Below are 24684 nucleotides of genomic sequence, written 5' to 3' on the forward strand. Positions count from 1 at the left end.
TTGGGAAGGAGTGGTCCCGCCCCCTCGTCAGAATTTCATTGTCTGGAAATGGCGGAATGAAAAGGACTTTTTTTCCATCAGATTTTTTTCAGAAGCTGTTAGAAACTGGCACCTGGAAACCATTCAAAAAATTTATCTGGCTTTCAGTGAAAATTTTGCGGGCTTCACAGAGAATAAGGACTGTTAACTGTCGCTTTAAGGACCCCTTTAAGGATGCTTGGCGCACCGTGCTCCGAGCTGCGACAACGCGGCACAAAACACCGTATCATTTCTAAACGGATGGCTCTGTGGATACGAGACGTCATGTGCTCTTTCTCCGGTAACCACAAGAGCTGGACATCAGCCATTTTCCGGCAGATTTCACTTTTAACCAGAGATTTTGTCGTGGAACGCCTCGCGGAGGCTTCGTGCGTCACGACCGATTCGCTTGATGAAGTTTGGACATGCCTATCTCGGCTTTCAATGCTTACCAGTCCAGTAAGTATCAGAGAAATTGTGGAGAGCTAGGCACACACACCTACACACATACACACAAACATACACACCTACACACACACACAAACATATACACCTACACACATACACACCTACACACAACTGCAAAAGCTCTTACACGGTTCGAGGAAAAGCTAAAACACTAATGTGCTGCTCCCCCCTCAGAATGGTAGGGGAGCCCCCAGCAGACCTGGGAACACACGAGAAGAAGAAGAAGGGAAGACACACACACACAAACATACACACCTACACACACACACACACACACACACCTATACACACGCACACAGCGCAAGATACAGACACTGACAGACATGAGGGCATCAACACACAAACACTAACAGACATGACGGCATCAAGATACAAACACTAACAGACATGAGGGCATCAAGATACAAACACTAACAGACATGAGGGCATCAACATACAAACACTAACAGACATGACGGCATCAACATACAAACACTAACAGACATGACGGCATCAAGATACAGACACTGACAGACATGAGGGCATCAACACACACACACCGACAGACATGACGGCATCAAGATACAAACACCGACAGACATGACGGCATAAAGATACAGACACTGACAGACATGAGGGCATCAACATACAAACACTGACAGACATGACAGCATCAAGATACAAACACTAACAGACATGACGGCATCAAGATACAAACACTGACAGACACGACGGCATCAAGATACAGACACTGACAGACATGAGGGCATCAATATGCAAACACTGACAGACATGACAGCATCAAGATACAGACACTGACAGACATGACAGCATCAAGATACAAACACTGAAAGACATGAGGGCATCAAGATACAAACACTGAAAGAAATGAATGCATCAAGATACAAACACTGACAGACACGAGGGCGGCAAGATACAAACACTGACAGACATGAGGTCATCAAGATACAAACACTGAAAGAAATGAATGCATCAAGATACAAACACTGAAAGACAAGAGGGCGGCAAGATACAAACATTGAAAGATACAAGGGCATCAAGATACAAACACTGACAGACATGAGGTCATCAAGACACAAACACTGAAAGACATGAGGGCGGAAAGATACAAACACAAAGATACAAGGGCATCAAGATACAAACACTGACAGACATGACAGCATCAAGATACAAACAATGAAGGACACGAGGGCATCAAGATACAAACACTGACAGACATGAGGTCATCAAGATACAAACACTGAAAGACAAGAGGCCATCAAGATACAAACACTGACAGACATGAGGCCATCAAGATACAAACACTGAAAGACACGAGGGCATCAAGATACAAACACTGACAGACATGAGGGCATCAAGATACAAACACTGACAGACACGAGGGCATCAAGATACAAACACTGAAAGACACGAGGGAATCAAGATATAAATGCTGACAGACACGAGGGCATCAAGATACAAACACTGAAAGACACGAGGGCATCAAGATACAAACACTGAAAGACACGAGGGCATCAAGATACAAATGCTGACAGACACGAGGGCATCAAGATACAAACACTGAAAGACACGAGGGCATCAAGATACAAATGCTGACAGACACGAGGGCATCAAGATACAAACGCTGACAGAAATGAGGGCATCAAGATACAAATGCCGACAGACATGAGGGCATCAAGATGCAAACACTAACAGACATGAGGGTATCAAGATACAGACACTGACAGACATGACGGCATCAAGATACAAACACCGACAGACATGACGGCATCAAGATACAGACACTGACAGACATGAGGGCATCAACATACAAACACTGACAGACATGACGGCATCAACATACAAACACTAACAGACATGACGGCATCACGATACAAACACTGACAGACATGAGGGCATCAAGATGCAAACACTGACAGACATGACAGCATCAAGATACAGACACTGAAAGACATGAGGGCATCAACATACAAACACTGACAGACATGAGGGCATAAAGATACAAACACTGAAAGACACGAGGGCAGCAAGATACAAACACTGAAAGATACAAGGGCATCAAGATACAAACACTGACAGACATGACAGCATCAAGATACAAACAATGAAGGACACAAGGGCATCGAGATACAAACACTGACAGACATGAGGTCATCAAGATACAAACACTGAAAGACAAGAGGGCATCAAGATACAAATACTGACAGACATGAGGCCATCAAGATACAAACACTGAAAGACACGAGGGCATCAAGATACAAACACTGACAGACATGAGGGCATCAAGATATAAACACTGAAAGACACGAGGGCATCAAGATACAAATGCTGACAGACATGAGGTCATCAAGATACAAACACTGAAAGACACGAGGGCATCAAGATACAAACACTGACAGACACGAGGGCATCAAGATACAAACAATGACAGACATGAGGGCATCAAGATACAGACACTGACAGAAATGAGGCATCGCTCTCAGAACGAGTGATGTTTTTGTACACTGACTAAAGACTTTGTCCAAATGATGATCTTACAAATTCTTCAAAAATGCTCGCATAAAAAAAACTGTGTTTTTAAAGCGCCACACACTTCGGCACGGCGCTCGCTCAGTTTGAGGCCAAACTGATGCTACGTTTGGCCTCCTGTTTTTTTTTTCTGACAATCGGGGAAAATATTTTTGCTTCCAGAAGCAGAAGGTCATGAGGAAGGTGCGGAATCAGCACAGTCGTTGTGTGGGTTCAAGCAGTCAGGGGAGCAGATGGCGGCAAACAGCAAGGCGTTGCACTGACACACAAACGAGTGCACCCAACACACACACACACACACACACACACACACACACACACACACACACACACACACACACACACACACACACACACACACACACACAACAACAACCCACCTTCCCGTGCAACGCCAAACCATCCGCGCCAAACACAAGTTTACAGACACCATCAAACCTCCAAACCGCACCTTTTCCACTCAGGCTATATTTGATTTAATTCATTCAGAATGGCAAAACAGATTTATTTCAGTTTTTATTCGGTCTGATTTCCACTGAGTCAAACTGAAGATTCCAGAAGGTTCCACTGATGGAATTAACTTTGAAAAGCTCCTGAATGATGAGTTGGGATCATTAAGGGTTAATTAGTGAACCTTTGTTTGCGTTTAAGGGTGATTCTTTAACTACGGGCACTATTGGCCTTGTAAATGTAATTTCCACCACACCATTGCCTTACAATATAAAGCGCCTTGGGGCAACTGTTTGTTGTGATTTGGCGCTATACATGTGCTCTGATGTCACTGTTTATCTCCATAGAAACTACCCAAACAATCTTTCATGCAAACTGTTTAGGGACATTACAGTGTTGTGGTGGAAATTATGGCAATAGTGTGGGACAACTACATTTTGTTTAAAAAAATCACAACAGTTGTATGACATTGAATACCCCAATTATGTTTTGATTATTTTACTGATATTTTATTCAGAGATATTTTAAAACATTAGAAAAAAACGTTTCTTTACCATTCATTTTTATCATTGAAGATCAAAGGTCTGGGTGTGGGACAAGCACAAAACGGCAATATTTGCATATAATGATGCTGAAAAAAGGTGAAAAAGTCATCATAGACTACTAAAACAAATTTCTTAACACACTTTCATTGTAAAGATAACTATAAAAGTGTGAAATTTCCCCTTTTTTCTGTTTTTCATACAATATGATCAAAGGACATAATAAGTGCCCGTAGTCTAAGAATCACCCTTAAGGGTCAACCTGAAGAACCTGCAACATTCTGCGTTTCAGAGCAGGAAAAGTTAAGCCAGAACGTAGACTTGGACCTCCACTAGTCCAGTTCCCCCGTAGGAACAGTCTTGAATAGCTTCATGGTACCACTGGAGTCTGTGTACAGTCTGCTGGGTCCACACAGAGTCTTAAACATGGATGGCATCACCTTTCTGCCCGATGCCTCGGACTCCACACACTTCCTTTGTTATGATCCTGAGGTTCTGTTTGACATTTGGGGCAAATGCTGGTCCCTCTGAACGTGAGCCTGTTTATTTCAGTTAAGAGTCACAGGGGGTGGAGCCTAACCCAGTGGTCATTGGACAAGAGGTGGGGTTCACCCTGGACAGGATACCAGACCATTGCAGGACAACATACAGACAGACAAATGCATTCACACCTACAGTCAATTTAGAGTCACCAATCCAATGAACATGGATGTCTTTGGAAGTAGCAGATGCTGAAGGGAACCTACACGAACACCCGGAGAAGATGCAAACCCCTCATGGAAAGAACCAGGCAGGAAGAGAACCTGGAACCTTCTCACTGTGAGGTCTCAAACAGACCCAGTTATGACATATTGTTTCAAAAAATAAAATGAATATTGCTTCACATCCCAGTTCAGCTGTGCAGGAAAGTTAAATTAAGTAAACAGGTTTTTTTGGTATGGCTCATCAATTAGTGAAGAATATCGTACTAGTTGTAATACGTATAAGGAAAACATGTCTTCAAAAGTGGGCCTTTACTCTGAGGGTGTTGGGGGACTGTTCCGTCCCTCCGCCCCTCTGGCTACGTGCCTGCATACAGCCTGTGTGAGCACGAAGAATGATGAGAAGAAAATGTGTATTGACAGGTACGAAGGTTTTCTCACAGCTGCCATCCTCAGAAATATGTTTCTAAAAGTGACTGTGTACGTGCTGCTGTTCTCAGCTGCATTGACACACACTGTCTTCAGCCTGCCGGGCGTCTTATACGCGTGTTTCTGATAATATTGTGAACTGGTTCAGACCCCGAGTTAGACTAGGAGAAATTAAAAGATCTGCCTGGTTAGGAGTAAAAAAAGCAACAAAGTCAGAAAATGGTATTGATGCTGATATTTGAACTTTTTGAATTAGACAGGAAGTTGCCTCAGAGCTTTGTGGCGTTTGACGTCTGCGTCAGTCAGAGGCAGGATGTGAAAAACTGATCAGCGCAGTGTGACGTCAACATGTGTCGCTATTAACACGTTAACAAACTTCCCCCCACTTCAGCTCTTTCATTTTGCTCATTAATGTTTAAAAGAATCTCATTTTCAAAGCTCGTTAAGACGAGTAAATGACATCATGAATGCGGTGGTGTGTGTGTGTCGTACCTCCACAGATGTTGCATTCAGTCAACATTTCCACACAAATCCATATTTCCTCTCCTTTCTATCTCGCTGTGTCACTGCCACTCTGTTCTTTCTCTTCTCTCTCTGTTAACGGGGTCAGAGTTCAGACTGTGATGTAAGTAACAGTGTGTTTTGGGCGTGGACTCTTACATGCTGTGTTTGCATAAATGTGTGTGTGTGCGCGGGGGGAATTGTGGGGTTTGGTTTGATCTGTAGAAGCTTCTGACGTGTCAGTGTCACTCAAACTTTCCACAGGGGGTGGAGCCTTTGTGGAACTCACGGGGACGGAGATCCCAGTCTGGTCCCGATAAAGTGAGACGCTTGTCGTGCCTTAGATGGAACGCTCGTGGTAAACAAAGACTTAAGTTCTTCTTGAACACGTTGTGTTAGTGGAGGCATTAATTTATAATAAATCCAGCCCATTAGTGAATTCGTTATTTGTAATCAGTTTCATACCCGGATGCAGAGCCGGCTCTAGCCATTTTGGTGCCCTTGGTGAGATTATGGTTTGGTGCCCCCCACCCCTTTGTGTGCACACCACACCAAACATTACTGGACAGCAGCCGTATGACAGACCTTAAAGTGTTAATTGTTGATCAAACACACCAACACACAAACAAACACATGCTAAAATAACAACAAGAAATAATTAAATGAAAACAACAACAATATGAATAATTTTAAAAAATGCTCTGTTCAAACAAAACAGAACAGTGCAATATAACATAAAAAGTCCGTCTCAGTGACAAGAATGTAAATGCTGCAATGGTCAGTGAATACGTTGTATTTGGTAACAACAGGCCTTATAGAACCAGAATGTGCAAACAAGACAACATAAAACTATAATGTAGCACTAAAATCTGATCCATCTGTTGTTCTAAGACCTGTCTGTCTTATAAGAACAGCGCAGGGGTCCGTCATGTCGCCGTGCAGCTCCGCTATGAACAGTGACGTTGCGTGAAATCTCTCTGAGTAGGATTTCTTCTCAATGTGTATCTTTAATTTTTACTGTATTCTTTAAAATAGTATACTAAATACTTACGGTAATTAGTGTATGAAGCTCCTGGATTTGATACAAAACTACTTTATTCTTATATTTAGATATAGTAAGCCAATAATAATAACAACAGTAATAATAATAATATTATTATTGTTAATTAATCTAATTTTTCAAAGTATTACAATCTGATTATTATTGGTATTACTGCTATTGTTATGTGCAAAAAATGTCTAAAAAAGGGTAAAAAAGTGGACCTTTAGGGGAGCCTTTCCCACCCCTGGCCCCTGAGGGTCCGCCTCTGCTCCAGAGGCCTGCAGTGTGTGTGTGTGTAGCTGCAGAGAGAGTTCTGTCTGTTCTTATTGACTCTCTGCTCTCAAACAGAGACACAGATGATCTTAAACTGACATAGTGTGTATTTAAAGTGAAGCAGTGTGTTCGCGTATTAAAATAAAAACTGCACGGGCGGCTCTGTGTGTCGACACAAACTTTTTTTTAAGTGAATTAAGTGACGAATCAAAAACCATCTTTATCAGACGGGTTCTTATCGGATTTGTTGAGAGCTTTCATCAACAGAGTGGATCTATCAGATATGCAGCTCTGGTGGAAAAGCTGCTCTCCACAGACCCACACGCACTCACAACGTGCACACGCTGTCGGGAAAGTGCCTAAACTCGCAAAAAGGACACACACACATTTCACCACTTTAGAAAGATTATAAAGGATCTGTGCTGTCAATCACATTTTTGTTTGCTTGTCTTGGACAAACACACAAGGGTTCATTTTGTTTTTGTTTTTTTAGAGCATGCAACAGTACCCCTCCAGCAGGTGGCGCCCTACGCTGCCGTCTATATGACCTATGCCAAGAATCTCTTCAAATGGGAATTAAAAGATTTAGAAAGTTTTACTCATGAGACAATGATTCACTTTTATGAGATAAATGAAGTCCAGATGAAAACCTCAGAAACATTATATTTGGGATCTTTAACATAGCAATCAGTCATCAGCATATAAAAATACTTGTTTTCTTCACTTGTTTGTCTCTGGATAAACTGTGAAGAGACGAGTCGAGATCATGAGCCACAGCGAGTGGAGAGGACGTCCTGACCCAGCCAACCCACAAACGGGTAAAGAGGTGGAGTGTCTGGACACGCCCAATCTCAGTGTTACCAAACAAGCTAACATGCTAACATTCATTTGAGTGTTTTATTAAAACACATTTTTGTGGACTGGGCAGCAGTTTTCATGGGGGGTTTGGGGGCAGGTATTAAAATTATGACCCTTAGTGACAGTGGCACTAAAGTCACCCAGCTACCGATACCTGCTAATAGTGCCAGTATAACAGTGGCCATCAAGAGGTTCTGTGCCTGAATGAAACACTCCCTGTCTTCTTGGGACAGACACTAGAGCCCCTGGGTTTTAGCCTTGTGGTTAACGCACTGGCCTCCCCCGACGGTAAGTTTGAGCCCAGTGAGGGTCATCTCACACGTTATGCTAACATTACAGATTAGATATCATGAAAAATTGACTTGACGTAAATACTGGTGCACAGACTTCAAAATAATCCATTAGGATAATTAGCCACACAGCAAACCAGATTACCTCAAGTATTTATAATAAAGTGCTCAGAAAGGACAGACACAGTTAGTCCACAACAGCTAGTGGTCTGTGCTAGCAGGTCTCTGGACTGTGCTCACAGCAGTAAGCTGTCAGGAAAACTGACCACACCCATAATTATTCCTAACTTTGCAGGTAAAAGATCTTAAAGTGATGAGTTATTTAAAAAAAAAAAATCTCCCCCACCCAAAAAAAGGAACAAAACATGAGACTAAAAACATGCTTTTGTACCAGGTTGTAAACTATTGGGTTGTAAATTCCCTAGGGTGAATTAAAAACTCTGCTGGTCATAGAGCTTTCTCTTATCGTGCCCCTGTTCTGCGGAATGATCTCCCTGCATCAGAAAACATTCAGATTCTTTAGAGACTTTCAAGTCCAGACTTAAGGCGCACTTATTTTCCCTTTCGTATGGCTAGCATACTAGCGTAGTATGTTACTATGCTTTTTATTCTTTTAAATTCATTTTATTAGTGAACGGAGTGGGCCGCGGTCTCAACTTTATCTAAAGTCTGGGTCTTTCAGTGAAGCTTAGGACTAGTGGCCGGCGATCACCTTAGTATTTCTTCTGCTTTTGCTTAATGCTGACAAATTATACTGTATTTGCTGTCTTTCTGATGCCTGATTCTGTTTTTTTCTCTCTGAGGTGCGGCTCCATCCAGAGATGGGAGTGGGTGTCTTCTTCTGCAAGCCTCCCATCCTGTGCACCTGTGTAAATTGTTTTGTAATTTGTGTCTGTAGCATGGCCCAAGCAGAGGGTCACCCCTTTGAGTCTGGTCTGCTTGAGGTTTCTTCCTCAAATCATCAGAGGGAGTTTTTCCTTACTACTGTCACCTGTGTTCTTGCTCTGGGGGTTGGTAAGGTTTGACCTTACTTGTGTGAAGCAAACTGAGACAACTTTGTTGTGATTTGGCGCTATATAAATGAAAACAAATTGAAATGAATAGATGTAAATACAGATCTAAAAGCATATCTTAGCTTCTGTGTGGTGTTAAAATGCAGATTGTCCCTCAAATAAAAGAAACATCCACAACTTCTTAAGGTGATCATTTCTCCCAGGTCAAAAGTCAGTGTCAGGGAAAATAGTATTTCAGCGAAATTGATAACATACAGACAAGATAAAATCTGTAATTTGCTTCCTGTTCTGTGCTTTTCCTTTTTAAATCATTGTGTCTGATCTTCTTCCTCTTTTGCTTCTGGTTGGTTTTTGTGTCTACGTTTATTTTTTATTTTTAACAGTTGAAGTGATTCAGTAAAAACCAGCTGAAGCTGCCCGTCGCAGTGTCGCCATCTGACCTCCTTTCCTGTGTTTGGCTCACTAACCTATTTTTTTCCCGTCTTCATGCAGCGAGATGCTGTCTGACGTTCACAATGTGCGGTACTTAAAAAACATCAATAACTAGACGCACTCAGAGAGTGCAAACCTCCGCCAAGGCCATGGGGTCACTGACGCCATAACATCTACATGCTGTGGAATCATTGAACCTAAAAAAGTCTAACGATGTTTGCTCAATAGTAAAAAAAAGTTTCATCTGCTGTGACTGGATAGCATATATCCTTAGCGCTTGGCATCACAGTTTATTGCAACTTGCACCTTTCCAAGAAGCTACTGTCATCTGAGCACTGATATTGATATTACATGTGCTTATAGACAAAAACAAATAAGAGACAAAATTCTATTTATTATTCAACTAAACTGCAAATATATGAATTTTTAACATTTATGAAACACTTTTCTAATAAAGGCCATAGGTTCACTGACCCTAAAGAGATTCCCTCCTTGGCACAGTGATCTATTCAACAATTCAGTGTTACAACCAAAACTATGATACATACACTTTTCTTTCCTTTATATTTGACATCCTTGACCATGAAAACATACCACTAGAACTTGGAATCACTTTTATGTCTTTATTAGTTCAAAAGTTATTGTATAAAAACGATTTTTCGGTAATGGCGGTTTTCTTCTGGATCTAGCTCCATAACATTTGAAGCTACATCAAATCTGATGACACCTTACTGAATCAGTACAGATTCAGCTACAATTTGGTGTTAGTTGTGCATCTCTAGCTTCATTTGTCACCTCCAGTGATGCCGGTAACGCATTACTTAGTAACGCGTTACTCTAATCTAACCACTTTTTTTTAGTAACGAGTAATCTAACGCGTTAATCTTTCCAAATCAGTAATCAGATTAAAGTTACTTCTTCATGTCACTGTGCGTTACTATTATTTTTCATTGTGGGTCGATAGCAGCGTTAAACTTGGTCCGTGGGCAAGAGGTCGAGGTTCGACTGAACTGCCCACTTTCAGTGAGCTGTGAGCTTTTCATCCACGGTTTTTTTTGCAGCTGCTCGACTTGTCCTCACCTCTTAAAGCGCGGTGATCAGCACACCTGCACTGAGCTTTACAAAGACATTTTTATACTTTTTTCCCTCCTTTATTTAGAATTCTGAGCTGAGCCGCTCCGTATCGTCTCGTTAAAAACAGCTGATCCTCCGCGACGCGTCAATAACTAACACTATTTTCCACTCAAATGCACCTAAACTCCCTTTCTGAGGACCACATGATGTGAAAACGCAATAAAACTTTCTTACCTGTAAATCTGGTCATGTTTTCTGCATAAATAAATGTTATCCATTCTTTGTGCTCAAACGCCAAAGCAGGGACGAATCCAGATGGAATGGGGGCGTGGGGGAGGGATGTGCCCCCCCCACAACAGCCCTAGATTAAAGGTCCAGTTTTGAAGCCGTTTTTTTTACTACAACTACTAATATTGCTTGAAATAATAATAATTTCGACAAGTAAAATGTTTAGAGAGAATTTAAATGTTAGAAAAATGTTAGAATTTAATAGTTACATTTATAAACAATGTAGGTTTGAAATTGCAAGTTTTACTGTTACAGTGCTGTCAACAGTTAAATATGAGGTCAAGAAAGAGGTCTTTATTTTACTTTTTATAAAACAAGTATTTATTTTCATTGAAGTCAAGAAAGGGTGACTATAAAGTGAGTTTTGGCAAAACAGGTATCATTGTCATGTTGACGTGAGTTGTTGTTGGCAGCTGGGGAAAGTAACTAAAAAAGTAACTAGTAATCTAACTTAGTTACTTTTACAATTGAGTAATCAGTAAAGTAACTAAGTTACTTTTTCAAGGAGTAATCAGTAATCAGTAATTGGATTACTTTTTCAAAGTAACTGTGGCAACACTGGTCACCTCACACTGACACATTTTCTATTTTCCCTATATTTTTGCATATTCTGGATCACCAGATCTGGAATCCGGATCCGATCGTCACCAGACTTTGTTGTTTGATTGAACATTTGACTATGTTACACCCTAATTTTTTCAAGCCTTTCTGCCTTGTTTTTGTGGAGTTAGAAACTAGAATGTCAAAATTCCCCCTATCCCGCAATGGTGAATCCGGATCACCACTAAAATTTAATCACTTGTTCCTCTTGTCATTTCCAACCACTCCACAAAATTTCATCAAAATCCGTTCAAAACTTTTTGAGTTATCCTGCTGACAAACAGACAGACAGATAAACAAACAAAAGCGACCGAAAACATAACCTCCTTGGCGGAGGTAATAAACACTGTCTAATTTCACTGGTGGGCCTTAGGCTGCCTTTTCTGCCCTCTGAGTCAGTTGGGACCGCCCTGAATGGATAAGCCTGTCAGTCACCCACCAACCACTCACTCACTCATCTTCAACCGCTTACTACAATTAGCACAAGGCAGGGTTCACCCTGGATAGGACCACATACATACAAACAAACACATTCACACCTACGGACAATTTAAAGTGTCCAGTCCACTTAACCTGCATGTCTTTGGATGCTGGAGGAAGCCAGAGCACCCAGAGGGAGTCTCGAACACTGTGGTGGACATCAGTGGTCAGGGAAGCTGTCCGACTGAAGAAGTCCTTCCGGTGTAACAGTGTAACAGTTTATCTAACAGTTGTAACAGTAACAGTTGTCCTAGGATATCTCACCCCTCCCACCCTGGCTTTTTTTAACCCCCCCGATATCTTGTGGGGGTGGTGGGTGGTGGTGGGGGGGGAGATATCCAGGGGGGTAAGATATACTGTTACAGAAAATGGGGAACCATCGAAACAGTATACATTAAGGATGGGACCTGTTGACCTCAACTGAGGATGTAATCCGCCACTGGAAGGAACTTGAGGAACTCCTGCATCAGACTGGTGCACCCTCTATAGTAGGGGCAGAGCTGGAAGCTGATGAGGGGATCATCATTAATTTCCCTGGTGGAAGTCACTGAGGCAGTCAAACAACTCCGCAGTGGCAAGGCCCCGGGGGTTGATGAGATCCATCCAGAAATGCTGAAGGCTCTGGGTGTGGAGGGATTGTCTTGGATGAGATGTCTCTTCAACATTGCATTGAGGTCTGGGACAGTGCCTAAGGAGTGGCAAACTGGGGTGGTGGTCCCCATATTTAAAAAAAAAGGGGGAATAGAGAGTGTGCGCCAACTACAGGGGCATCACACTACTCAGCCTCCCTGGTAAGCCCTACTCCAGGGTGCTGGAAAGGAGGGTTCGGCCAGTAGTTGAACCTCTGATTGAAGAGGAACAATGTAGTTTCTGTCCTGCTCGTGGAACAACCTGGAGGGGGCCTGGGAGTATGCCCACCCAATCTACATATGTTTTGTGGACTTGGAGAAGGCGTATGATCAGGTACCCCAGGAGATACTGTGGGAGGTGCTGCGGGAGTATGGAGTGAGGGGGTCCCTTCTCAGGGCCATCCACTCTGTACTCACATAGCGAGAGCTGTGTTCCGGTGCTCGGCAGTAAGCCGGACTCGTTTCCGGTGGGGGTGTGCCTCCACCAGGGCCACGCTTTGTCACCAGTCCTGTTTGTGATATTCATTGACAGGATATCGAGGTGTAGTCGGGGGGAGGAGGGTTTCTAGTTTGGTGGGCTCAGGGTCTCGTCACTGCTTTTTGCAGATGATGTGGTCCTGTTGGCTTCATCGGCCTGTGACCTCCCACACTCACTGGATCGGTTCGCAACCGAGTGTGAAGTGGCTGGGATGAGGATCAGCACCTCTAAATCTGAGGCCATGGATCTCAGCAGGAAACCAATGGATTGCCTACTCTGTGTAGGGAATGAGGTCTTGCCCATGAGTGATGGGACAATGGGGTGTGCGTTTGGCCAGATAATTATTACAATGTAACACACAGACATTGTACAATTGTAACACACATGTTGTTGCATTGTAACACACACAATCATTACACTGTAATTAGGGCTGTAGCTTTATAATATTTTAACAATCGAGTAATCTATTGATTTTTCTGGTGATTAATCAAGTAATCAGATAAAAAGTACTTTTGCGCTTTTAAGCAACATCAATAGTTCAGGGCTCTCCCTAAGCAATGGCATAACGTCGCTGCTCCACCGCGCAGATTGTCCAATGTAGTGTATCCGTTTCTGTTTCCTGGGTAATTATTTATTTTTTCACATCTTTACAAGTTTTGGATATTTTCTGGTGTCAGGGGCTCAGCACTCTCCTGTTGATGCTCCGAAATGATGCATGCGCAGTGAAGGTGCAGTGAAGGCATGGAGAGTGCTGAGGGGAGGGCTGAGCTCCTGACACCAGACCGTAAGCGCAGGCAGTGGGTGTAATCCTCAGTCACTCAGGCTGCACGTGAACGTGAGCACAGCCTGTGAAAAACTGGGCTCTGGAGTGCAGCTTTTCCACAAAAGGCACACTGATAAATCCGCTCTGCACCCAGTCGATGAAAACTTGACTTAAAGTGCACGTAGAGCGGAGCACAGCCATCGGCCCAAACCGTGTGTTTTTTAAAAACAGACAAACACACTGCTTCACTTTAAGTGTGCAGTCAGTCTGTTTCAGATGATCAGCATGGACCCTCTTTCTCTTAAAAGGCTTTATTTTACTCTGTGTGTCACGTTGGAAAGCTGTAGCTTTCAGTGCTACATTGATTTGCTTTTACACGGCTTATGTGCATGCTCTAGTCTGGGGCCAGTGCCACACTCAGGCCTGGCATATGTACTACAACGTTAAATGGAGCTTTGAGGCACAGAATTTGCCTCAAACATTTTTTCTAATCAATTAGAGTTAGTCGACTAATCATTTCAGCCCCAATTGTTGTACACGGTTACATTGTAACACACAGTTACCGTGTAACACATGCATTGTTACATTGTAACACACACACAGTTACCGTGTAACACACGCATTGTTACACTGTAACACACACACATTGTTACCGTGTAACACACGCATTGTTACATTGTAACACACACACTGTTACCATGTAACACACGCATTGTTACCGTGTAACACACACACATTGTTACCGTGTAACACACGCATTGTTACAGTGTAACACATACATTGTTACCGTGTAACACACGCATTGTTACATTGTAACACACACAGTTACCGTGTAACACAGGCATTGTTATTACACTGTAACACACACACACTGTTACAGTGTAACACATGCATTGTTACAGTGTAACACACACATTGTTACCATGTAACACACGCATTGTTACATTGTAACACACACTGTTACGTGTAACACACACATTGTTACAGTGTAACACACACATTGTTACCGTGTAACACACGCATTGTTACAGTGTAACACACACATTTACCATGTAACACACGCATTGTTACAGTGTAACACACACACACATTGTTACCGTGTAACACACGCATTGTTACAGTGTAACACACACTGTTACCGTGTAACACACGCATTGTTACATTGTAACACACACACTGTTACCGTGTAACACATGCATTGTTACAGTGTAACACACACTGTTACCGTGTAACACACGCATTGTTACATTGTAACACACACACTGTTATCGTGTAACACACGCATTGTTACATTGTAACACACGCATTGTTACATTGTAACACACACACTGTTATCGTGTAACACACACATTGTTACAGTGTAACACACACACATTGTTACCGTGTAACACACACATTGTTACATTGTAACACACACACTGTTACCGTGTAACATGCATTGTTAAAGTGTAACACACACACACATTGTTACCGTGTACCAGTTCTCCTCCTCTTGAATGTGATGTGATTACAAAGGATGTGATGAGAACTCAAGCTGTTTAACAGTAAAATGCTTGAAATTCATGTTAATTTTTTAGTTTAACTTGATTTTTTTAACAGCTTTAAACTGGTGGTAAACTGGTTTAAACTGGAATTGAACTGGCTGGATTTGAAGAACACCACACCTGGTGTGGAATCCCTTTCATGTTGTTTGTTCTGTTTTCTTCTTCTTTTGGCTGCTCTCATTAGGGGGTGCCACAGCAGATCAATCATCTCCATCTGACCCTGTCCTCTGTGTCTTCCTCTGTCTCACCAACCACCTGCATGTCCTCGCTCAGCACATCCATAAACCTCCTCTTTGTCCTGAACTCTTCTCCTCCTGCCTGGTGGCTCCATCCTCAGCATCCTTCTCCCTATATACCCTGGATCATGTCCAAACCATCTCAGTCTCACCTCTCTGACTTTGTCTCCAAACCGTCCCACCTGTACTTTAACAAAAAAAACAAACAAAACAAAACAAAAAAACAAAAACAAAAAACCTTGCCATTATAATGTGGAGGAGAAAAAACAAACAAACTCGATCATCAGTGGAAAGTGTTGCAGCTTTCATGTGTTTCAGCCAGGAAGGGGGTCAAAGGTCAGATGTCACTGCACCCTGAGAGGCGGGGGTTCAAATCCTCCTGTCAGTTTAAGTGATGATGATGATGATGGTGGTGTGGAGGAGGCTGGTACAGCGCTCTAATTTCTGGTGACACTGAGTGGCCTGACAGTGGCTGTCAGTCTGGATTGCTGTCTGCCTGCAGACGGCTGCCGGTGACATCATCAGAATGAGGTTTGTAATCATGTTTTTCTGACGGGGACAAAAAAGCAAAACACACGAGCCACATCATCCACTGACCTACAGTTTCCTATTCTTCTTCTATTTCTACGTGATTTTCACAGATTTGTGCTGCAGCTCCACCTATAGTTTAGACACTGAAGTGCATCCTGTGCGCAGCTACGCTTCAGGACAATGTGAAATAAAAACTAAAGCAGAGAGTGAGCAGATGTGTCTGGAAAAGATCTGTTAACACTTTTTTTTCATGTTGTAACAGACAGTTTAATAACATTTGATTACGTAACGAGGCTAGCTAATATCGCAGGACGTTGTTCTTTCATCTCAGAGCTCAGTCATAGCAGGACATCTACGCTCACCTTGAGAAAGTCGGGGGGAATGCACAGATTACGGTGATTTGCCGTTTACTGGAATCTGGCCAAATGTGGCAGATTTAATTACCTGCCCGGACGACGGCGGCTCCCAGGAAAGAGTTTGACGCTGTTGTATACAACAGCTAAGACCAAGCTTTACTAAATTATAAATAGCTTTTGAATGATATGAGATAGAAACTTACTTTTTTTTTTTTGCTGAAAAGTTAACTCTGCGGACTTTCGACCCAGCCATCGGCCATCTTTGTACTCCTCATAGAAGCTGTGTGATGACGTGAGCAATGTGAGTGTCCAATCGGAATTGGTTCACCGTCACATGGTTTTCCAAAATCCAGTTGTAGGGCAGATTTACCTCATGTGAAAAGCCAAAGATCATTTTCAGGAGTAATATGTTACTAGTTGGCCCGTTTGAATAGCCCCCTGGGTGCTCCAATGAGTACATACTATTAGTACATACTCTGTGTGCCCTGCGCCATTACGCACAGAGATCAGTGAAAGCAGGAGCAGACAGAGAGCCTCTGATGACAATCTCACGTGCTCAAACAGAGTGTATGACTATCAGGATTGTTCCACTAGTTGCATGTAAATGCTATTGATAACTCTGTTGTTTCTCTGTGTAAAGCACTGTTTACCATATCAATGGACAACAAAACACATAGACCATTTTGTATATATTGTTCAAAATGTGCATTTGTGTTTGTTTGAATCTTTTTGTTGTACAGACTTTCACACAAGACCTCAAATTACCTTTATAAAGTGTCAAAACAGTTGTTTATTATAGTTTGCTGTGTGTTTTGAATAAATGTGTGTGGAAAATTATTTTCCTCTTTATTTTTTCCTTACCTATTTTTGATTGTAAACCTTTATTACACTTATAAAACACAACAAAAACATATATATTCTGAAAGCACAGGTTGTCCTGAAAAAAAAGAGACATAAAACCTGATTGTGGGATGCAGGGAGAGCTGTTAACAGCAATAATAAAACATTTATGTCAGGCGAGTGAACTGTCCAAAAAATGCCCTCGGACCCCAGAGGGTTAAAATGTTTTACTTCATGTGCACATTTAAAGCACCACTGAGCTAAACCAGTTAGCGTGCGAAGCTCGTTAAGCTTGTTTGTGCTAACGTGCCTTCTATCAACGTTCCTGATTTGATTTTAAATATTGATAATTGATCTTTATGAATACACACTGATGACATCGCAGTGCAACAACTCGTTATGTCACCGTTATGCTCCAAGCCCCGCCCCTTTAAATGGTGTGCAAAGACAACATTAGTGTGACACGGCTCCACTTTTCACTTCTGACGTGCGTTTGAAGGGGTGGAGCTTGAGATGACACACAGCAGATTCAATATAAAAAATTGAAGGTCAGCTGAATCAGACGGCAGAGCGTCCGCGCGGCGCTGCTGACGAACGCTTTTCTGGCCATTTATGTTTCTCTGCTGTCCTGCCAGAAGGTGTCAGGTTTTACTGGTTCCAGAGATTCTGCACCATCGACACTCAGTGTGGCATCAATCACAAAAGACGACGCCACACCAGAGATTAGACAGATCCCGGCTCCACTGCAGAGAGGCTCGGTGGGTGGCGTGCCACAAAACAAAAACGACATTCGCCCTTTTGTCTGCCACTCTCCTCCCGTTTTCTCTCCTCCAGCACCTCCTCTTTACCTCTGTGTGACCCCAGCTCTACACCAGGGGAGGGGCTCTCTCCACCTGGAGGTTTGGTTCAGCGGGCACAGAGCTTGCAGTCAGTGGGAGGAGCTCATCAGTCAAAGTGGGCACTGAACTTCCTTTTTGATGTTTAAAAATGAAGAATGATCAGTTTCAGTGTCTGAGCTTCTTGTCCTCATTGACGTTCCTCCTGACCATCAATGGACCACAGGCTGGATAGGCCCCACTTGCACCCCCAAGCCTTACTATACTCAACAAAAATATAAATGCAACACTTTTGGTTTTGCTCTCATTTTGTATGAGATGAACTCAAAGATTTAAAACTTTTTCCACATACACAATATCACCATTTCCCTCAAATATTGTTCACAAACCAGTCTAAATCTGTGATAGTGAGCACTTCTCCTTTGCTGAGATAATCCATCCCATCTCACAGGTGTGCCATATCAAGATGCTGATTAGACACCATGATTAGTGCACAGGTGTGCCTTAGACTGTCCACAATAAAAGGCCACTCTGAAAGGTGCAGTTTTATCACACAGCACAATGCCACAGATGTCGCAAGATTTGAGGGAGCGTGAAATTGGCATGCTGACAGCAGGAATGTCAACCAGAGCTGTTGCTCGTGTATTGAATGTTCATTTCTCTACCATAAGCCGTCTCCAAAGGCGTTTCAGAGAATTTGGCAGTACATCCAACCAGCCTCACAACCGCAGACCACATGTAACCACACCAGCCCAGGACCTCCACATCCAGCATGTTCACCTCCAAGATCGTCTGAGACCAGCCACTCGGACAGCTGCTGAAACAATCGCTTTGCATAACCAAAGAATTTCTGCACAAACTGTCAGAAACCGTCTCAGGGAAGCTCATCTCCATGCTCGTCATCCTCATCGGGGTCTCGACCTGACTCCAGTTCGTCGTCGTAACCGACTGGAGTGGGCAAATGCTCACATTCGCTGGTGTTTGGCACGTTGGAGAGGTGTTCTCTTCTCAGATGATGCGAAGGAGATGTGTTGCACTGCATGAGGCATATGGTGGTCACACCAGATACTGACTGGTATCCCCCCACCAATAAAACAAAACTGCACCTTTCAGAGTGGCCTTTTATTGTGGGCAGTCTAAGGCACACCTGTGCACTAATCATGGTGTCTAATCAGCATCTTGATATGGCACACCTGTGAGGTGGGATGGATTATCTCAGCAAAGGAGAAGTGCTCACTATCACAGATTTCGACGGGTTTGTGAACAATATTTGAGGGAAATGGTGATATTGTGTATGTGGAAAAAGTTTTAGATCTTTGAGTTCATCTCATACAAAATGGGAGCAAAACCAAAAGTGTTGCATTTAAATTTTTGTTGAGTATATGTATGAATATGAAAAAGAGAGGGAACATTGAAAATTTTGGGAAGCAACTGCTGTTTTGACCTGGTATGTGATGGTACTGTATGATCACAGTTTTGCACACTTTTTTCAATGTACAAGCATCAATGATACTTGACTGATATGATGTAAAGGGCATTTCATCAACCAAAAGCCACGTTTGCCATCATTTTAAAGAATATTTCATTTCTGTATTAACTATTATATTTTATTTAACATGTTTAACAGAGGGCAGCATGGTGGCTTAGTGGTTAGCACTGTTGCCTCACAGCGAGAAGGTTGTGGGTTCAATTCCCGTGGCCTTTCTGTGTGGAGTTTGCATGTTCTCCCCGTGTTTGCGTGGGTTTCCTCCGGGTGCTCCAGTTTCCTCCCACATCCAAAGACATGCGGGTTAGGTGGATTGGAATCTTTAAAATTGTCCGTAGGTGTGTGTGTGGGTGTGTCTGTGTTTGTTTGTCTATTTGTGGCCCTGCGACATACTAGCGTCCTGTCCTGGGTGTACCCCGCCTCGCGCTCTATGACTGCTGGGATAGGCTCCAGCCCCCCACGACCCTTAATTGGACTAAGCGGTGGAAGATGGATGGATGGATGTTTAACAGAATATTAATATTAAATTTCAAGGAAATGTAACACCATTGCTGTGTACTTCTTTGAATGAGTTTTTATTTAAAACACAAAACCAATCTCTGCACACCCATAACACAATAGGTTCTTCAAAAGCATTATCTGCATTCCACCAGACAATATAAAACATGAAATGTACAGCTACTACACATTCAACAATATCCAACAGTATGAAACGACAGTAATCACAGTCATTTTAAGAAACTATGAAATCTGCCGCTTGCTTAACAGAAAGTCATCCTCCTGAATAATAGTGATGCAACAAAGACACGCACATACAAAACGTAAAAAGGTGTGCTGGACCAAGAAAAATTGTACCAAAAATAAAAACCGAATGATCCGCACAACCACAACGCTCCGGTTAAAACCACCACCTAATTTGAACAGCATGTTGGTACGCTCTAATCTGTTGCCTTTAACTGATTTCGGCTCCTTAACTAAGATACTGGAGGGTAACTATAGATATGGTCATTGCAGTCACTGCAATTTCACATATAGAACAGAAATGTTTCAACACCCCAGGACGGGTAAGACGTTTAAAATCAAGGGAATCATCACATGTGAGACTTCCAATGTGATTTACATGTTGAAATGCCCATATGGATTAGTCTATATTGGAAAAACTACAAGGCCTTTAAAAACAAGAATTTCGGAGCACAGATCCAGAATTCGTAATCATGATAATAAAACTCCTCTGGCTGTTCACTTTTCTGTGAAACAGCATAATATGAGTTCACTTAGGTATCATGTACTGTATTTTACTGTACTGTATTTTATTATTTTTATTTCTTTGTTTTTTTTGTTTGTTTTTGTCAGCTGTGGCGCCTGTTTATCTGCTTGCCCACATTAACCCTCTGGGGTCCGAGGGCATTTTTTGGACAGTACACTCGCTTGACATAAATGTTTTATTATTGCTGTTAACAGCTCTCCCTGCATCCCACAATCGCGTTTTATGTCTCGTTTTTTCAGGACAACCTGTGCTTTCAGAATATATATGTTTTTGTTGTGTTTTATAAGTGTAATAAAGGTTTACAATTAAAAATAGGCAAGGAAAAAATAAAGCGAAAAATAATTTTCCACACACATTTATTCAAAACACACAGCAAACTATAATAAACAACTGTTTTGACACTTTATAAAGGTAATTTGAGGTCTTGTGTGAAAGTCTGTACAACAAAAAGATTCAAACAATAAACACAAATGCACATTTTGAACAATATATACAAAATGGTCCATGCGTTTTGTTGTCCATTGATATGGTAAACAGTGCTTTACGCCGAGAAACAACAGAGTTATCCAGTAACATTCACATGCAAACTAGTGGGGCAATCCTGATAGTTACACACTCTTTGTTTGAGCACGTGAGATTGTCATCAGAGGCTCTCTGTCTGCTCCTGCTTTCACTGACCGCTGTGCGTAATGGCGCAGGGTGCACTGAGTATGTACTAATAGTATGTACTCATTGGAGCACCCAGGGGGCTATTCAAATGAGCCAACTAGTAACACATCACTCCTGAAAACGATCTTTGGCTTTTCACATGAGGTAAATCTGCCCTACGATTGGAATTTGGAAAACCATGTGACAGTGAACCAATTCCGATTGGACACTCACATTGCGCATGTCATCACACAGCTTCTATGAGGAGTACAAAGATGGCCGATGGCTGGCTCAAAGGTCCACAGAGTTAACTTTTCAGAAAAAAAAAAAAAAAGTAAGTTCCTATCTCATATCATTCAAAAGTTATTTATAATTTAGTAAAGCTTGGTCTTAGCCGTTGTATACGACGGCGTCAACCCCAGAGGGTTAATTTGTGAATATGTTTGTAGCGGATAATATGACCAGATGTTTTTAATTTTGGCTTGATTAGTTTTCAGGTGAGGTCAATTACTAATCATGTCAGTATTTAGACAAGTGTTTCACACTTTGTGTGCTGTCTGACGAAGAACAGGTTGCCCAAAACGTTACATTTTGTTAAACAAAGCTTTTTTGTATCGGAGTCCTGTGGTTGTGCGGATCATTCGGTTTCTATTCTCCTGAATACTGACATTCAAATACCACAGATACAAAAAATTAAAAGATTATTTGATTTATTTATTTATTTTAATCCACCATCAATGTTTATTACAAGGAGGGCTCCTTGTGGTTCAGTCCTCGTCACTATCAGAATCAACACTGATCTCCTGATTGAAGTCAAATGTGCCATCGTCCATTTCTGTATCAGAGTCATCATCACTGTCACCTTCATCAGTGATGTCCACAGAAACATCAATAAGTTGTTGAGGCAACATACTTCCCTTATACCACAGTGGTTCTAGGTTATCCCCAATCTTGATCCAGCCATGACCGAGAGGACTTTGTGGGGTAGCAATCAATGCACGCTTCCAGATACCAACTTGATAATTCATTCTAAGGATGTGTTGCACCAGACTTTGACTGCAAGGAGGAAGTGACCAGATTTCCACATTTTTAGAAGGAATAATTTCATTGTCAGAATGCAGCTCACTGATTTTTGGCATGCCGGACAGCATCTACATTATTAACATTCACTATTAATTCGTAGTTATGCTGATGTTAACTAATCTTACATGAATTAAGAATTGCACTGAAACAAGTATTATGTTTGACATGTGTTGCTGGTTGACAAATAAGTCATAAAATATCATACAGATATACCTTACATCAGAAAGAATATTAATTAATATAATATTAATAACTTAACTAACCTCATCTATGGATATAAATCCTCAAATTTTCACCAAACTTGCCATTGCCATCTTCATAATGACAAAGAAAACATATTGTGTTTTCATCTGGTTTATTACGTCGACTAAGGTTAGAACCCAAAGCCTGTATTTGAAGCTAAATGTAAAAGAGGCAGTTACACGTGAAATAAGGTTTTTGTCAGCATTTTCTGAAAACAAAAGGGCATTATCATATTGAGAAACAAGTGTGTACTAAACATGACATTGTACCAATATCGACTGATATAAATAACAATCAGATACACATGTGGCTCAGGTCTGTACAGTTACTATTCCACCAGATCTTGTGCCTGATGGGAGTGAGTGCCTTGATTTTGTGTCAGAGGGATTGTTCACTCTTTAAAATGATACCAAACATGTCTTTTTTTTTTTTTTTGATGAAATGGCCTTTACATCATATCAGTCAAATATCAGTGATGCTTGTACATTGAAAAAAATGTGCAAAAACTGCAATCATACGGTACCATCACATACCAGGTCAAAACAGCCATCCCAAACTTTTCAATGCTCCCTCTCTTTTTCATATTCAGTACACAGCAAGGCTTGAAAAAACATTGGTTCATTAACGTGTGTGTGTGTGGGGGGGATATCCAGCCTGTGGCCTTTCAGGAAAATTGGACTGGACTTGTCTAACTCCCACTACAGTGTAATCTGTAATGCTACGCTAGCAGTTTCACTGGCGGACATGTTGATGTTGCAGCACGCCCCGTTGTACATCAGCCAGAAAGAGCTAAAAACTGCAGCAGGCTCGACAGAGATTTCTCCAACACAGTACGGCCTGTGTCATAGCACCACACAGAGCGCACCCGCAGGTCTGACTTGGTTCAGGTCAAAAGATGAAGGTGAGACAAAGTGTTTGCACCTCAAACTCCAAGTCAGTTTCCTTGTCTGGTTGGTAGTATTCCTGAAACATGAGTATTTGGAGGTGATGGTCCCAATGCCTTAACCACTGGTTAAGGCATTGGGCTTGAGACCAGAAGGTCCTCGGTTCAAATCCCAGCCTGACTGGAAAATCACTAAGGGCCCTTGGGCAAGGTCTTTAATCCCCTATTGCTCCCGGTGTGTAGTGAGCGCCTTGTATGGCAGCCTCATCACATGTCACACGACCTCCTCAGATAACAGTTTCACGTGACCTGGTCACATGGCTGCCTCACATTGCCACGTCACGTGGCCGTGTCACATGACAACCCGCCTTACATGGCCACATCACATGAAAATTCAGTAAGGTACAGTGAGGAAAATAAGTATTTGAACACCCTGTGATTTTGCAAGTTCTCCCACTTAGAAATCATGGAGGGGAGGGGTCTGAAATTTTCATCTTAGGTGCATGTCCACTGTGAGAGACATAATCTAAAAAAAAAAATCTGGAAATCACAATGTATGATTTTTAAATAATTTATTTGTATGTTACTGCTGCAAATAAGTATTTGAACACCTGTGAAAATCAATGTTAATATTTGGTACAGTAGTCTTTGTTTGCAATTACAGAGGTCAAACGTTTCCTATAGTTGTTCACCAGGTTGTCACACACTGCAGCAGGGATTTTGGTCCACTCCTCCATACAGATCTTCTCTAGATCTTTCAGGTTTGGAGTTTCAGCTCCCTCCAAAGATTTTCTATTGGGTTCAGGTCTGGACACTGGCCAGGCCACTCCAGGACCTTGAAATGCTTCTTATGGAGCCCCTCCTTAGTTGCCC

The 24684-nt window shown here is 42.0% G+C and overlaps 1 protein-coding gene across 3 annotated transcripts in view; it reads right to left on the bottom strand.

The window, feature by feature from the left end:
• The window catches only part of magixa (MAGI family member, X-linked a), a 118936-nt gene extending 113250 nt beyond the window's left edge, over nt 1-5686 (bottom strand). For all 3 annotated transcript variants that reach the window (XM_034171854.1, XM_034171853.1, XM_034171855.1), the window contains exon 1: nt 5630-5686. In XM_034171854.1, coding sequence (XP_034027745.1) covers nt 5630-5646 — 17 coding nt within the window. In that variant the 5' untranslated portion in view covers nt 5647-5686. The remainder of the gene's footprint in view (nt 1-5629) is intronic.
• Between the last annotated feature and the right edge of the window lie 18998 nt (nt 5687-24684).

This window comes from Thalassophryne amazonica, chromosome 6, assembly GCF_902500255.1.
Source record: "Thalassophryne amazonica chromosome 6, fThaAma1.1, whole genome shotgun sequence".
NCBI classification, from domain to species: domain Eukaryota; kingdom Metazoa; phylum Chordata; class Actinopteri; order Batrachoidiformes; family Batrachoididae; genus Thalassophryne; species Thalassophryne amazonica.